Source organism: Ranitomeya variabilis, chromosome 1 (assembly GCF_051348905.1).
Source record: "Ranitomeya variabilis isolate aRanVar5 chromosome 1, aRanVar5.hap1, whole genome shotgun sequence".
Taxonomy (NCBI): Eukaryota; Metazoa; Chordata; class Amphibia; order Anura; family Dendrobatidae; genus Ranitomeya; species Ranitomeya variabilis.
In genome coordinates this window covers 842,864,288-842,881,941 of record NC_135232.1, presented here as the reverse complement: position 1 = coordinate 842,881,941, position 17,654 = coordinate 842,864,288, and the positions used below count along the sequence as shown (strand labels likewise).

Here is a 17,654-nt window from a genome sequence, read left to right as displayed (position 1 = left end):
AAAAGGGGAGACACAAGAGGTGGATGGTAACAATTGCTTTAGTTATTTGGACCAGCCATAGTGTAAGGCTCGGGTGTTCATGTAAAGCTGCATGAACCAGTTAACTGCCTAAGTATGTAACAGTACAGACACAGAGGCTATTAACTGCATAAAGTGTATGAGAACATGATGGAGGAACGTGATTATGTTGTTGTTTTTTATTAATAGGCCACACAGGGATAATTAGGTTAATGCGTTGAGGCGGTAGGCCAATCTGAACAAATGAGTTTTTAGTGCACGCTTAAAACTGTGGGGATTGGGGATTAATTGTATTAACCTAGGTAGTGCATTCCAAAGAATCGGCGCCGCACGTGTAAAGTCTTGGAGACGGGAGTGGGAGGTTCTGATTATTGAGGATGCTAACCTGAGGTCATTAGCAGAGCGGAGGGCACGGGTAGGTTGGTAGACTGAGACCAGAGAGGAGATGTAGGGTGGTGCTGAGCCATGGAGTGCTTTGTGGATGAGGGTAGTAGTTTTGTACTGGATTCTGGATTGGATGGGTAGCCAGTGTAATGACTGGCACAAGGTAGAGGCATCGGTGTAACGGTTGGCGAGGAATATGATCCTGGCAGCAGCATTCAGGACAGATTGGAGCGGGGAGAGTCTGGTAAAAGGTAGGCCAATTAGTAGAGAGTTACAATAGTCCAGACGAGAATGAATAAGTGAGACAGTAAGAGTTTTTGCAGAGTCGAAAGTAAGAAAAGGGCGAATTCTGGAAATGTTTTTGAGATGCAGATAAGAAGAGCGAGCCAGTGATCGGATGTGGGGGGTGAATGAAAGCTCGGAATCAAGGATGACTCCAAGGCAGCGGGCATGTTGCTTTGGAGTAATGGTGGAACCGCACACAGAGATGGCAATGTCGGGCAAAGGTAGGTTTGTAGAGGGAGAGAACACGAGGAGTTCAGTTTTTGACAGGTTCAGTCTCAGATAGAGGGAGGACATGATGTTAGAGACAGCGGTAAGACAATCACTGGTGTTTTCTAAAACAAGCTCTGTATATAATGTCAGAGTACAGGCAATACAGTGACACACCAGTGACATTATACACAGGAGCTATCTACTGTATATAGTGTATAGTATACAGGTAATACAGGGATCACCAGTGACATACACAGGAGCTCTGCATAGCGTCAGCGTATAGGCAATACACTTGTACAATAGAAAAAAGAAAAGCACTCACCGATCTGAAAAATCCTTAGCTTTATTGAGTCTTCATTAAAAAGAGTCCATGGCCGGGAGAGTGAGGAAATGAGTTAGTGCGAGCAGGTCAGAACGACGGCCGTTTCGCACTATGCCAGCGCTTCTACGGGTCCACGGTGGACCCGTAGAAGCGCTGGCATAGCGCAAAACGGCCGTCATTCCCGGCCATGGACTCTTTTTAATGAAGACTCAATAAAGCTAAGGATTTTTCAGATCGGTGAGTGCTTTTCTTTTTTCTATTGAAAAAGTGGACGGATTTGTTTTTTCTGGATATAGCACCTGAGATCTTGGAACATAGCGTCCTATCATACCGGCTTTGAAGCCATACTTGTGGTTATCAGTGGTCTGCAGCTTCATGTTGGCAGTTGTGCCACCCCCCCCTGTCTTTCTTTTTTGTTGTATAGGCAATACAGTTATCACCAGTGACATTATAATCAGGAGCTCTGTATATAATGTCAGTGTGCAGGTTATACATTGATCTCCAGTGAGATTATACACAGGAGCTCTGTATATATTGTCAGTGTACAGGTAATATAGTGATCACCGGTGACATCATACATAGTAGCTCTGTATAGAGTGTCAGCGTACAGACAATACAGTGATCACCAGTGACATAAGCAGGATCTCTGTATATAATGTCAGGGTACAGGTAATACAGCGATCACCAGTGACATTATATACAGGAGCTTTGTATATTGTGTACACTGCACAATTAATCCAGTGATCACCAGTGTTATTGTGTTATTATACAGAGGAGTTCTGTATATTGTGTATAGTGTACAGGTAATTCAGTGATCATAGTGATACACTATATACTATACACATGAACTCAGTATATCGTTTATAGTGTATGTGTACATGTAATACACTGACTCCCCAGTGACGTCTCTAGTTGAAGTCCTTCATCTTCGCTTTTTTTCTTCATCTGGTGTAGACCACTATCACTTGTTCCAGTCAGGATTCATCTCCGCAGAAAATAACACTGATCGCTTTCAGAGTACATTCCCCACTTTTCCCTCAATTTCTACACTACATCAGATGAAGAAAAAAAGCGACAAAGTACCTCCCTCCACAGTAACAGAGACTCCCTTTTGTTCCGCAATGGAAGACAGTACCCTCTTTTTTTATTATTTTATTTATTATTTATGGGATTTTCTTGTTAATAAACCATTGACACTATAATAGTACATATTTGTGTTATTGTCCCTTTTTGCAATACCTTTTTTTGGTTTTCTTTTAATTACAGATGATGACTGGATCCAGAATACTACTGAAATTTTCAGTCAATTTTATAAAATATTAGAAAAAAGACTAGCTTGTCAGTGAGGCCTAGAACTGCAACCCAAAGATTGTTGGGATGGGGCTCTAAGCATAATCCCAATTTCACTATGACATTGACAATATTTGTAATATTGTAATACAGCAGCAAATATATGCAAGGACGCCATAGTGATATCAACTATAATATTGGAATATACACTTTAATGGTTGGTAGTAACAAATATTTGTACATTTTTTTAGGGCATGCACAAGTATTATAGCTGAAGATTCGAAAGGAAATATTTACCATGGGAGAAATATGGATTTATTCTATGCAGACCTGTTTAAAGAAATTACAATAGATGTGGATTTTATTAGGAATGGGAAGGTAACATCTGTATATGGTAACATTTGAAAAGGGGACTCTGGGCTGTATGTTTTTCACTGAATCCTCTTATTACTGAAGATTACAAGAGTTGGGCTTTAGAAATACTATTTTTTTTAATTAGTTAAATAACAATATCCTGCATATGATGTCATATAGTTATCACAGGGGCTTTCAGGTCTGTACAAGGCCTCCTTCCTTTAATCTCTGCAGTGTATCGGATATTGTGCATTGCATAATGAGTATGTGCTTACTGCCTACAGCTGTTTCACCTACTGACATTTTGCCACATGGCCAAAGGAACATATCTTATGTTCAGTACACTGTATAGAGAGGCCAAAGGAACATATCTTATGTTCAGTACACTGTATAGAGAGGCCAAAGGAACATATCTTATGTTCAGTACACTGTATAGAGAGGCCAAAGGAACATATCTTATGTTCAGTACACTGTATAGAGAGGCCAAAGGAACATATCTTATGTTCAGTACACTGTATAGAGACTGAGGAAGGGCTTGGGATAGCAGGTAGTAAATTAGGCAATTTTACAAAGAGGCTACTTATCTGGCTCCGGTAGTCATCATACCAGAAAGACCTTGTTTGGACTGGGCCGCATGATAAAGCATCGGTGGTCACACAAGGATGGTTCCCCAAGACTCGGTGTGCTGATACAGGCCTCTTATAAAATTGCCTAATTTACTAGTCCTGATGATCCTTGGATAAGGCGAAACGCTTTGAGTTGATAACTGGGTTAATTATGGTGATTTTTCTGTTAAAAAAAACAGTTTAGTTGTTAAAAGGGTTGCATATGGTAATTCCACATCAAAAATGATTGTGTTATGTACAGAAAATAATAATGGTTTCATCTTGACAATTTTTTTTTAAAAGGACCATGGAAATGTATGTTGTCCATATCAAGTGATGTTTACAGCTGCTATCTTGTACCTCACTATATATTTTGCATTTTTTGCACTTGGCACTTTTTATTATATATTTTGATAAAAACAAATAACCAAACTAATTACTTGGTTCTGAGCCCTAACTCTGATTTTTTTTGCCACTATAGGGTGCTGAATGGTAAGAAGGGTGAGTCATTGGTTAGTGGGGGTGCCCAGGTTTAGGGTGCCAACCTCCACAGCAAGGTAGGATCAGAGAGCGTTGTGTGACAGAGCCACTGGGGAAGTGATGGAGGGGAGATACGTGTCACTGCGCATGATCGCTTCAGTGATGTGAAACCAGATTAGTTTCCTCCAGCGCTGTGTGTTGGGACGGTATGTATAAAGTTATATAATGGGCTGGTTTTAGTGGACATTCATAGAGCGGGAGGTAGAAAGTCCACGTATCTCCTCCTAAAAAACTGCCAGGACCTGTGTGATGTCAGAATCATGTGTTCAGTCACATGATGGAGGAGTCACAAGGTCAGGGCTTAAATGGTGGACTGGCAGAGATTCCAGTGTTCAGTGGTTCCTGATGTGTTCAGTCACATGATGGAGGAGTCACAAGGTCAGGGCTTAAATGGCGGACTTGGCAGAGATTCCAGTGGTTCCTGGAGCGATAGGACTCCAGGGAGTTGTGTGCCCTAACTGAACTGTGCACATTGCTGTATGTTAGCGGTCTGATCCCGCTAGGAAAATGGACTGTTTTCTTTCTTTTGTTCAGCTGTTTTGCCCGGAGGGCTGTGTTTACTTTTAAGCTTGGTTGATGCTGCTACAATAAACCAAGCACTTTCTTAAAGAGACGGTGTTCCATAGATACCTCTGTGTCCAGCGGAGTGAGGCGCTCTGCCACAGTTCTTATATGGTAAGGCACCTTACCCCCTTTTTACAAAAAGGACTAATTATTATATTTGTGTTGTCCATATCAAGTGATATTTGCTGCTGCTACCTTTTCCTACCTCCCAGTATATTTTGCATATTTTGCACTTGGCACTTTTAATGATATCTTTTGGCAATAATAAGTAACCAAACTAACTATCAGTGCATTGCCACCATAGGGTGCTGCAGGGTAAGAAGGGCAAGTCATCGGTGAGCGGGGGCGCCATTTGCACAGGTTTAGGGTGCCAAACTCCTCAGCAAAGTAGGATCGGATAGTATTGTTATAGGGTTCCCCACTTTCCCCATTTTTTTATTATTATTAATGCTGTTAGTCTCACATAATATATTTTAATAAGTAAATAATTAAGTTTATATTTTAATTGCTACAAAATACAATTGATTCAGTGAATTTTTCTTACTGCAACAGAGAGGTAAATCCATGTGGAGGATTGCAGAAGGTTAGTCAGCAAGGCAGATGGTATGCAGACTAGTAACAGTAGGAGGAACACATTAAACAAACTAAAGGTACCGTCACACTAGGCGATATCGCCAGCGATCCGTGACGTTGCAGCGACCTGGATAGCGATATCGCTGTATTTGACACGCAGCAGCGATCAGGATCCCGCTGTGAAATTGCTGGTCGCTGCTAGAAGGTCTGCACATTATTTGGTCGCTAGGTCGCCGTGTATCGCCATGTTTGACAGCAAAAGCGAAGATACCAGCGATATTTTACACTGGTAACCAGGGTAAACATCGGGTAACTAAGCACAGGGCCGCGCTTAGTAACCCGATGTTTACCCTGGTTACCAGCGTAAAAGTTAAAAAAACAAACAGTACATGCTCACCTGCACGTCTCCCAGCCTCTGCTTCCTGACACTCTGAGCTCCGGCCCTAAACTGAAAGTGAAAGCAACAGCGGTGACGTCACCGCTGTGCTGTTAGGGCCGGAGCTCAGTCAGCGTCAGGAAGCAGAGGCTGGGAGACGCGCAGGTGAGCATGTACTGTTTGTTTTTTTAACTTTTACGCTGGTAACCAGGGTAAACATCGGGTTACTAAGCGCGGCCCTGCGCTTAGCAACCCGATGTTTACCCTGGTTACCCGGGGACCTCGGCATCGCTGGTCGCTGGAGAGCGGTCTGTGTGACAGCTCTCCAGCGACCAAACAGCGACGCTGCAGCGATCGGCATCGCTGTCGCTATCGCTGCAGCGTCGCTTAAAGGCCCCGTCTCACATAGCGAGATCGCTAGCGAGATCGCTGCTGAGTCACAAGTTTTGTGACGCAACAGCGACCTCCATAGCGATCTCGCTATGTGTGACACGTACCAGCGATCAGGCCCCTGCTGCGAGATCGCTGGTCGTGTCAGAATGGCCTGGACCTTTTTTTGGTCGTTGAGGCCCCGCTGACATCGCTGAATCGGTGTGTGTGACAGCGATCCAGCGATGTCTTCACTGGTAACCAGGGTAAACATCGGGTTACTAAGCGCAGGGCCGCGCTTAGTAACCCGATGTTTACCCTGGTTACCAAAAAAAACAAACAGTACATACTCGCCTTTCGGTGTCCAGGTCCCTTGCCGTCTGCTTCCTGCTCTCACTGACTCCCGGCCGTACAGTGAGAAGTGAGAGCACAGCAGTGACGTCACCGCTGCGCTCTGCTCTCAGTGTACGGCGGCTCAGTGAGAGCAGGAAGCAGACGGCAAGGGACCTGACGGACATCAGAAGGCGAGTATGTACTGTTTGTTTTTTTTGGTAACCAGGGTAAACATCGGGTTACTAAGCGCGGCCCTGCGCTTAGTAACCCGATGTTTACCCTGGTTACCCGGGTGCTGCAGGGGGACTTCGGCATCGTTGAAGACAGTTTCAACGATGCCGAAGTCGTTCCCCTGATCGTTGGTCGCTGGGGAGAGCGGTCTGTGTGACAGCTCCCCAGCGACCACACAGCGACTTACCAACGATCACGGCCAGGTCGTATCGCTGGTCGTGATCGTTGGTAAATCGCTTAGTGAGACGGGGCCTTAAGGCCCCGTCTCACATAGCGAGATCGCTAGCGAGATCGCTGCTGAGTCACAAGTTTTGTGACGCAACAGCGACCTCCATAGCGATCTCGCTATGTGTGACACGTACCAGCGATCAGGCCCCTGCTGCGAGATCGCTGGTCGTGTCGGAATGGCCTGGACCTTTTTTTGGTCGTTGAGGCCCCGCTGACATTGCTGAATCGGTGTGTGTGACACCGATCCAGCGATGTCTTCACTGGTAACCAGGGTAAACATCGGGTTACTAAGCGCAGGGCCGCGCTTAGTAACCCGATGTTTACCCTGGTTACCAGCGTAAATGTAAAAAAAAACAAACAGCACATACTCGCCTTCTGATGTCCGTCAGGTCCCTTGCCGTCTGCTTCCTGCTCTCACTGACTCCCGGCCGTACAGTGAGAAGTGAGAGCACAGCAGTGACGTCACCGCTGCGCTCTGCTCTCAGTGTACGGCGGCTCAGTCAGAGCAGGAAGCAGACGGCCAGGGACCTGGACACCGAAAGGCAAGTATGTACGGTTTGTTTTTTTTGGTAACCAGGGTAAACATCGGGTTACTAAGCGCGGCCCTGCGCTTAGTAACCCGATGTTTACCCTGGTTACCCGGGTGCTGCAGGGGTACTTCGGCATCGTTGAAGACAGTTTCAACGATGCCGAAGTCGTTCCCCTGATCGTTGGTCGCTGGGGAGAGCTGTCTGTGTGACAGCTCCCCAGCGACCACACAGCGACTTACCAACGATCACGGCCAGGTCATATCGCTGGTCGTGATCGTTGGTAAATCGCTTAGTGAGACGGGGCCTTTAGTGTAACGGCACCTTTACACATAACTACAAGTTTTAGTACCAAGCCACAGGTGTGTGTTTTAATGGACCTTAAATAGGATTTGGCAGATAGTGTTCTGGAGGCATGCCAGGCTAACCCAATGTGTAGCACAGCAGAAAGCAGTAGCCATAGGGGAAGGTGCTGAAGCCGAGCCAGTTCGTAATAACAGCAATGTACAACTTACTAGGCTTTGTTTTGCTGTTTCAATACATTCAGTGTGTTTGTAAGGAGATAGAAATACTGCACACGTTCCCCCTTGAAGACACATGTATTGTTGTAAAAGTATTTTGATGTGTAATATGTATGGTGACATGTGCTATAGTAATAGTGTTGTATTCTGCTCGACAGTAGGGGTAATGTTTGGGATTAGCCCAGAGAGGGAGGGTAAAGGGGCAGAGAGAGTTTCCTGTCAGGAAGTTAGATAGGTCTGCTTTGGTTGCCCCTGACCTGAGTGGAGACTGTGAAACTGGATAGAGGACAGAGTGGTGCGCCGAAGACGGGTTCTGGGACAGGACGCTTAGCAGTATGGCCCTCAGTTTATAACACAGAGAGGTAACGGGCCAGGACGGAACAGTGAACGTGAGATGAAGAGAGTTCACCAGGCAGGAGATCCAAGGCATCAGTAGCAGAAAAGCTGAGTACCAGCCATATTGGCAAACTAATTTCCTTGAAGGGAAAAGAAGACGCGGATCCGCAGGTTGAGAATAGAACTCTCACTAACTGGACTGTAGCATTGAGCTGGATGGTGGTGAAGGAAGGTGAAACAGTGGAGACAGAGACCAAGTGCTTTAAGAGAAAGAAATTGACACTGTTTGTAAAAATGCTCCGTATTGTGAAGGAAACATTCTTCAAGCTGTGTACCAGCTATCTGTTGCACATAAGCCCCACCAAGTTATCATTTTATAAAAAACTTATTTTTGACTGGTGGCTGGTGGTCTCCCTCATTCAACTGCTCAACATCAAGACCTGGCCAACCCAAGCAATCGATAACATGCAGCCTGCTAAAGTGTAGCACCCCCTTTAAATGAAGTCAACACACTCAGACAGGACTCCCACCTTCATGTAAGAGAGTACTTCACCCACGGCTACCGCCCAGCACCATGTTACATTTTATTAGCAGGAGATTATCATTACAGGACAACTGTTCTCATGCATCCTAGTCCAACCATGTCCCCAGCACTGATTAGCATACTTTTGTCACTATATAGTGAATCAGGGTCTCTGTCTCTACCTCAAGCTGCTGTCAGATTACATAGCAAAAACCTGTTAACAGATTCCCCTTAAAGGAAAGTCATGACGGAAGTTTACATATATTTATCCTTTACAACTCTTTGTGTTCTTTTAAAAGGCCTTAAATGATTGGTTACCCTGTCCTTTAAATTTCAGATTGCATACACAGGAACTACTTTTGTGGGTTTTGTTGGGCTTTTTACTGGACAAAGGCCATACGAATTTACTATATCTGCAAATGCTAGAGGTACAGTACTTTTTATTTCGTCTTGTTTGTGTACATAAACATTTTTATGATAGCTGTGAAACTCTTCCTTCACTCAGAAACAGCCTATTAATGGAATGCCTGAATCCTTTATAAGTGGCAGTGTTAAAGGGAACCTGTCGGCAGATATAGTACATGTTGCTCTTACCACAGACAATATGAAATTCCAACAGGCTCCCTAATTACAAGGAGCTATGTTTTACTCTGAAATGTTGCAGCAAATAGGGAGAGACCTGTAAATGAAGCCAAGCTATACAGAGAGAAAATATTTTTATCCTGAAATACCACAGCGCCACGTAGGGGCAAATTTATCTTGATTAGTGGTTTATATGTTAGTCTTGAACTCAACTGTGCTGGACAACAAACAAGAAAAAAAAATGCAAGGCAAATATCTGAGATAAAACAAGATCTTCAATAATACTTCCAAAATGAAATGCACCCACATTATTATTTTAGACACAACCAGTAGCATAGCTACCAAGGGGGCAGAGGGAGCGGTCGCCCCAGGCCCCGCGCTCTAAGGGGCCCATACAGAACTACGCTACTGTTAACTGTATAGGCATCTACAGTGTGCTCATACAGTTTCACTCTGTGGCAGAGCTGGGAGACTCTATATCCCTGCACTGCCACACGGCCGCCATGTAGCCTATGAGCCGGTAAGGCACTGAAGAGACAGGGAGTGTGATGGTGTGATATGTTATGTGGGTATCATTTTGTGTATATTTCTATTTTACTTATTTTCATGGTGTTGAGTTGTTATTTGCCATCTGATATTCTCCCCACAGTTCTGTTTTGTTATCTCCCCACAGGGTCAGTGAATAATATTGTTTGCTAATATGCTAATGACATGTTGACCTAGCTTGTTGAAACAATGAGCCCCTGTGACCCACCCCCCTAACCTGTGAATGGGGAGGTGAGACACAGATCAGTCTTGTTTGGAACTATGAAGTGAACACAGCACATCAGAGAGCGAAAGAAGGGAATATGGACTGTTATCCTCTGTGCTGGATTGTTGGGCTTTTATCCTGTAACTGAACTGCATTTGTGTTCTGGAATATTTTATCCTTTGTGTGGTGGATCGTATATATGGACCTTTCGTACTTTTGCCTAAATAAAGGTCTTGGAATTGTTCACTCTTCGCTGGCTCTGTTGATTGTGTGATACCGGAGAAGGAACCTGTGACAGGGAGCATCATGCTCACTCTCACATCATTCCCTCTCTCAGCATCTGATGTCCCTGGTCACAGACACTGACAGCGGGAGCGATGATGTCATTACTTGGCTGCCCTGAGATGAGCAGGTGCTCAGAGTTTATGGCGGTGCATTATACTATATAGAGTCTGCCTATGGGGGTGCTTTATACTACATAGAGTATGCCCATGAAGAGTGCATTATACTGTATAGAGTTTGCCTATAAAGAGTGCATTATACTAAATAGAGTCTGCCTATAGGAAGTGCATATTATATAGAGTCTGCCTTTGGGGAGTGCATTATACTGTAGAGGCCTATGGGTGTGCATTATACTATATAGAGTCTGCCTATGAGGAGTGCATTATACTATATATAGGCTGCCTATGAGGGTGCTTTATACTATATAGAGTCTGCCTAAGGGGAGTGCATTACACTATAGATGCCCATGGGTGTGCATTTTACTATATAGAGTCTGCCTATAGAGAGTGCGTTATAATAGGGTCTACCCATAGGAAGTGCATTATACTATATAGAGTCTACCTATGGGGAGTGTATTATACTATATAGAGTCTGCCTATAGAGAGTGCATTATACTTGTTATGTGCACGCCGCTAGGTTCAGATAAGGGCGGGACAGGTCTCATGAATTCTTTGGAACTTTGTGGGAACCGTTACTCAGGGCGACCATGCACTGCAGTTTCCTCAGGCACAAGATGGATCCACTTGCTTACACAGACACAATTGATAGAGTCCCCATGAACAGATGACCAGTGTAGTTTAATATCACAGCACGTCCAATGCAATTCAAGACTCTTAAGCACAGGCTTCATAAACAGTACAGCTGCTTCTTAAAGGCACATTAACTAACAGTCTCTTTTGATAGCACAGTTCAGCACAGATCAAGACTCTTTACAAAGGCACAGTAGTACACAGCATTCTTTCTAGCACAGTAAGATGGAGGAGGGGGGAGGGTTTGTTGAGGCATTTGATCCCTGTGCACAATTCCTTCCAGTCCTTATCTTCCTGCTCATGATAGACTTTCTCAACTAGCAGTACCGGAGTTAGCCCAGCTTCACTCTTTAATGGAATCCTATGTCCCTATGGTCCACTTGCCTGAACTTTTGTGAGAGACAGATCACACACCACTCATCTCTTTGGCTTCTGCCAGAATAGCAAACAAGTTCCCCACAATTCCCCTGGGGCTCTGTTAACCATTCCCTGTCTCCTGTGATTGTGTTAACCCCTCTAGTTTCTGGATGCTTTTGAAGCAACAGCACTCGGCACTACTTCTGCATGTCACACTCTTCGTTCTTTTTTGAATGTCATCCTCGACATTTGTTTTAATTGGTCGATCTGACCAATTCTGAGACAGTGTTGGGAGTCATGTAACTTTATATACATATTGGCATAACATTTACAGTATAAACATTCTTACGACAAGGATAATAGAAAAAATTGGAGTCCGGCTCAACAGGACTGGATTTTCCTTTTCTTTTCTTTATCAAAAGAAAATATAGTGCATACAAAAGAAGAATTTACATGATCGACATGACCCAGTCGATGCGTTTCGACTGCACTAAGCAGTCTTACTCATGACTTAGTGATTCATGATTACTTAGTGCAGTCGAAACGCGTCGACTCTGTCATGTCGATCATGTAAATTCTTCTTTTGTATGCACTATATTTTCTTTTGAAAAATAAAAGGAAAATCCAGTCCTGTTTAGCCGGACTCCAATTTTTTCTTGATGTGAGGCCGGTGTCTGTGCCCCAGGTGGATGAGCATAGAGCAACTGGGTGAGTTGGCATCAAGTTTCTATTCTTAAGACCTTTTACTTGTAGGACGCCTGTAAGAAATAGACAATTAAAACAAACAGCATCTCTTCAGCTGGAGCTTTTTGTACGTCTTCAACCAGCTCTCTCTCTTACTAGGCCTTAACAGTTCTTTGTTTCTACAAAGTCTTTTAAGTTACGTAAATCAGAGCATGAAAACAAGTCTTCCCACCAGGCAACATCTTCCATACTGCCTCTGAATGGTGAATACCACTCAAGTGGGGTTACCGGGTCCATAGGTATTGATACCTGCTTCCAATCAACAGTCTTTGGCACTTGACTCGGTTCCCCAAGTGTCTCATATGTCAACATCACGGGCCTACTCACTTCTCGAGTTAACATCCTACCCGTGGGTTGTTCCTCAGATACCATGGGTTCTTCGGTTGCAGGAGTTTCTTCCTTTGCCCTCATTTCTTGGACTTCCTCAGATGCTCTTGGAACTGCCTCTGTACTTCTCCTAAATCATCTGTTTCACACAGTTTGGTAATACTGCTTCTCCCGAGTGTCGATCAGTCTTTTCAGTGATCTGTGTTTGATCATCAGAACTAAATTGCAGATTAGATGGGAGTGGACCAAGCGTTCCAGGAGTTTAGAGATGAAGGAAAGGTTAGAGACAGGTCTGTAGTTAGCAGTGCAGTTATGGTCCAGGGATGGCTTTTTAAGTAAAGGGGTTATGATGACATGTTTAAATGAGAAGAGAAAGATACCTGAAGAAAGAGAGAGGTTAAATATTTTAGTCAGGTGAGTGGTGACCACTGGTGAGAGAGACTGCAGGGGATGTGAAGGAATGGGGTCACTGTTGCAGGTTGTAGGCCGAGCAGAAGCGAGGAGCTTGGAAACTTCTTCTTCTGAAACAGGCTCAAAGATGTCTAGTAAGCTTGAGGTGCAGCAGGGAAGGGGATCCAGGCACTGAGGAGATTAGGCTGAGATATCCTGATGGATATGGTTGATTTTTTTATAGGAAGTAAGTAGCCAGATCCTCACCACTGAGTTTGGTGATGGGGGCCTGTACTTTAGGTTTCAGAAGGGAGTTAAGGTTTCAAAAAGTCGTTTTGGGTTGTTGGATAGTGAGGTGATGAGGGTGGTGAAGTAGGATTGTTTGGCCAGATAAAGGGCAGAGTTATAGGTTTTGAGCATGAACTTATAGTGGATGAAGTCTTCTGCTAAGAGAGATTTTCTCCACTGCCGCTCTGCACAACTTGAGCAACGCTGAAGAAAGCGTGTTTGCATAGTGTGCCAGGGCTGCCGTTGTCTGTGTCAGGTCTTTCTGCGTGTAGAAGGTGCAGCTTCATCTAGGGCATTCTTCAGTGTATTATTGAAGTGTGACAATGCTAAGTCTTGACAGAAGAGGGAGGAGATGGGGGCTAAAGATGTGTGGAGATTGTCCATAAGCTGCTGGGTATTAATGGAATGTGTATTCCGATAAGTGTGGTAAGTGGGGGTGTCCCGAGTGAGGAGACAATTCTTGACAGAGAAGGAAAGAAGGTTGTGGTCCGAAAGCGGGAGAGGGGAGTTAGTAAAGTCATGCAGCGAGCTGGGACGGGAGAAAACCAGGTCCAGAGTATTCCCGTCCTCATGCGTAGGAGAATTAGTAAACTGTGAGAGGCCGAATGAAGAAGTTAGAGAAAGAAGATGAGAGGCAGATTGGGAGAGGGGATCATTGATGGGGATGTTAAAGTCTCCCATGATGAGGGTGGGGATGTCACAGGATATTAAGTGAGTAAGCCAGGTGGCAAAGTGGTCTAGTAACAGGCGGGAGGAGTGTTATGACCCCAATGGCGAGGGTCTCAGAGGAACGTGGAAGTCTGCAGAATACAAAAATCCAGCTCATAGGGCAGTGGTAACTGGGTTGACCATATATCTACTCCTAACGCCAACACTAGAAGTAGCCGGGGATCATTCCTACGTTGATTCTAGATGACACGCGCCAGCCGGAGAATCTAGCTACCCCTAGTAGAGGAAAACAAAGACCTTTCTTGCCTCCAGAGAAGGGGACCCCAAAGCTGGATAGAAGCCCCCCACAAATAATGACGGTGAGGTAAGAGGAAATGACAAACACAGAAATGAATCAGGTTTAGCACAGAGAGGCCCGCTTACTGATAGCAGAATAAAGAAAGGTAACTTATATGGTCAACAAAAACCCTATCAAAATCCACACTGGAAATTCAAGAACCCCCGAACCGTCTAACGGTCCGGGAGGAGAACACCAGCTCCCTAGAGCTTCCAGCAAAGGTCAGGATATAGATTAGGAACAAGCTGGACAAAAATACAAAACCAAAACAAATAGCAAAAAGCAAAAGGCAGACTTAGCTGATATAACTGGAACCAGGATCAGTAGACAAGAGCACAGCAGACTAGCTCTGATAACTACGTTGCCAGGCATTGAACTGAAGGTCCAGGGAGCTTATATAGCAACACCCCTAACTAACGACCCAGGTGCGGATAAAAGGAATGACAGAAAAACCAGAGTCAAAAAACTAGTAACCACTAGAGGGAGCAGAAAGCAAATTCACAACAGTACCCCCCCCTTAGTGAGGGGTCACCGAACCCTCACCACGACCACCAGGGCGATCAGGATGAGCGGCATGAAAGGCACGAACTAAATCGGCCGCATGAACATCAGAGGCGACCACCCAGGAATTATCCTCCTGACCATAGCCCTTCCACTTGACCAGGTACTGAAGCCTCCGCCTGGAGAGGCGAGAATCCAAGATCTTCTCCACCACGTACTCCAACTCGCCCTCAACCAACACCGGAGCAGGAGGCTCAGCAGAAGGAACTACAGGCACAATGTACCGCCACAACAAGGACCTATGAAATACATTGTGAATAGCAAACGACACAGGAAGATCCAGACGAAAAGATACAGGATTAAGGATTTCCAATATCTTGTAAGGCCCAATAAAACGAGGTTTAAATTTGGGAGAGGAGACCTTCATAGGAACAAAGCGGGAAGAAAGCCATACCAAATCCCCAACGCGTAGTCGGGGACCCACACCGCGGCGGCGGTTGGCAAAGCGCTGAGCCTTCTCCTGTGACAACTTCAAGTTGTCCACCACATGATTCCAGATCTGCTGCAACCTATCCACCACAGAATCCACCCCAGGACAGTCAGAAGGCTCCACATGACCCGAAGAAAAGCGAGGATGGAAACCAGAGTTGCAGAAAAAAGGCGAAACCAAGGTGGCGGAACTAGCCCGATTATTAAGGGCAAACTCAGCCAACGGCAAGAATGTCACCCAATCGTCCTGATCAGCAGAGACAAAACACCTCAAATAAGCCTCCAAAGTCTGATTGGTTCGCTCCGTCTGTCCATTAGTCTGAGGATGGAAAGCAGACGAAAACGACAAATCAATGCCCATCCTACTACAAAAGGATCGCCAGAACCTGGAAACGAACTGGGATCCTCTGTCTGACACAATATTCTCAGGGATGCCGTGCAAACGAACCACGTTCTGGAAAAACACAGGAACCAGATCGGAAGAGGAAGGCAGCTTAGGCAAAGGAACCAAATGGACCATCTTGGAGAAGCGATCACATATCACCCAGATAACGGACATGCCCTGAGATAGCGGAAGATCAGAAATGAAATCCATGGAGATATGTGTCCAAGGTCTCTTCGGGACAGGCAAGGGCAAGAGCAAACCGCTGGCACGAGAACAGCAAGGCTTAGCTCGAGCACAAGTCCCACAGGACTGCACAAATGACCGCACATCTCTTGACAAGGAAGGCCACCAAAAGGACCTGGCCACCAGATCTCTGGTGCCAAAAATTCCCGGGTGACCTGCCAACACCGAGGAATGAACCTCGGAAATGACTCTGCTGGTCCACTTATCCGGGACAAACAGTCTGTCAGATGGACAAGACTCAGGCCTATCAGCCTGAAATCTCTGCAACACACGTCGCAGATCCGGAGAAATAGCTGACAAGATAACTCCATCTTTAAGAATACCAACAGGATCAGCGACTCCAGGAGCATCAGGCACAAAGCTCCTAGAAAGAGCATCGGCCTTCACATTCTTTGAACCTGGTAAATACGAGACAACAAAATCAAAGCGGGAGAAAAACAATGACCAGCGGGCCTGTCTCGGATTAAGGCGTTTAGCAGACTCGAGATACATCAGATTTTTGTGATCATTCAAGACCACCACACGATGCTTAGCACCCTCGAGCCAATGACGCCACTCCTCAAATGCCCATATCATGGCCAACAACTCCCGATTGCCCACATCATAATTTCGCTCGGCAGGCGAAAACTTCCTAGAGAAAAAGGCACAAGGTTTCATAACAGAGCAACCAGGGCCTCTCTGCGACAAAACGGCCCCTGCCCCAATCTCCGAAGCATCCACCTCAACCTGAAAGGGAAGTGAGACGTCAGGCTGGCACAAAACAGGCACCGAAGTAAACCGACGTTTCAACTCCTGGAAAGCCTCCACGGCAGCAGGAGCCCAGTTAGCTACATCGGAGCCCTTCTTGGTCATATCCGTCAAAGGTTTCACAATGCTAGAAAAATTAGCAATAAAACGACGGTAGAAGTTAGCGAAGCCCAAGAACTTCTGAAGACTCTTAACTGACGAGGGCTGAGTCCAATCAAGAATAGCTCGGACCTTGACTGGGTCCATCTCCACAGCAGAAGGAGAAAAAATGAACCCCAAAAAGGGAACCTTCTGTACACCAAAGAGACACTTTGAGCCCTTGACAAACAAAGAATTTTCACGCAAAATTTTAAAGACCAACCTGACCTGCTCCACATGCGAATCCCAATTATCAGAAAAAAACAAAATATCATCCAGATAAACAATCAAAAATTTATCCAGATACTTCCGGAAAATGTCATGCATAAAGGACTGAAAAACTGAAGGCGCATTGGAGAGCCCAAAAGGCATCACCAAGTACTCAAAATGACCTTCGGGCGTATTGAATGCGGTTTTCCATTCATCACCTTGCTTAATGCGCACAAGGTTGTACGCACCACGAAGGTCTATCTTGGTGAACCACTTGGCACCCTTAATCCGGGCAAACAAGTCAGACAACAGCGGTAAAGGATACTGAAATTTGACAGTGATCTTATTTAAAAGCCGATAATCAATACAAGGTCTCAAAGATCCGTCCTTTTTTGCCACAAAAAAGAATCCCGCACCAAGAGGGGAAGAAGACGGACGAATATGTCCTTTCTCCAGAGACTCCTTGATATATGAACGCATAGCGGTATGTTCAGGTACCGACAGATTAAACAGTCTTCCCTTAGGAAACTTACTGCCTGGGATCAAATCTATAGCACAGTCACAGTCCCTATGAGGAGGCAGTGCACTGGACTCAGACTCACTGAAGACATCCTGATAATCAGACAAATACTCCGGAACTTCCGAAGGCGTAGAAGAAGCAATAGACACAGGCAGGGAATCCCCATGAATACCACGACAGCCCCAACTTGAGACTGACATAGCCTTCCAGTCCAGGACTGGATTATGGGTCTGTAACCATGGCAGCCCTAAAACAACCAAATCATGCATTTTATGTAAAACCAGGAAACGTATCACCTCGCGGTGTTCAGGAGTCATGCACATGGTAACCTGTGTCCAATACTGCGGTTTATTTGC

General features: G+C 45.2%; 1 protein-coding gene across 2 annotated transcripts in view; it reads left to right on the top strand.

Annotated features, from left to right (window-relative positions):
• Nucleotides 1–17,654, top strand: part of LOC143787440 (N-acylethanolamine-hydrolyzing acid amidase-like) — a 169,747-nt gene that overhangs the window by 13,887 nt on the left and 138,206 nt on the right. For both annotated transcript variants that reach the window (XM_077276176.1, XM_077276166.1), the window contains exons 3-4: nucleotides 2,761–2,887; nucleotides 8,927–9,017. In XM_077276176.1, the coding sequence (XP_077132291.1) occupies nucleotides 2,761–2,887; nucleotides 8,927–9,017 (218 nt within the window). The remainder of the gene's footprint in view (nucleotides 1–2,760; nucleotides 2,888–8,926; nucleotides 9,018–17,654) is intronic.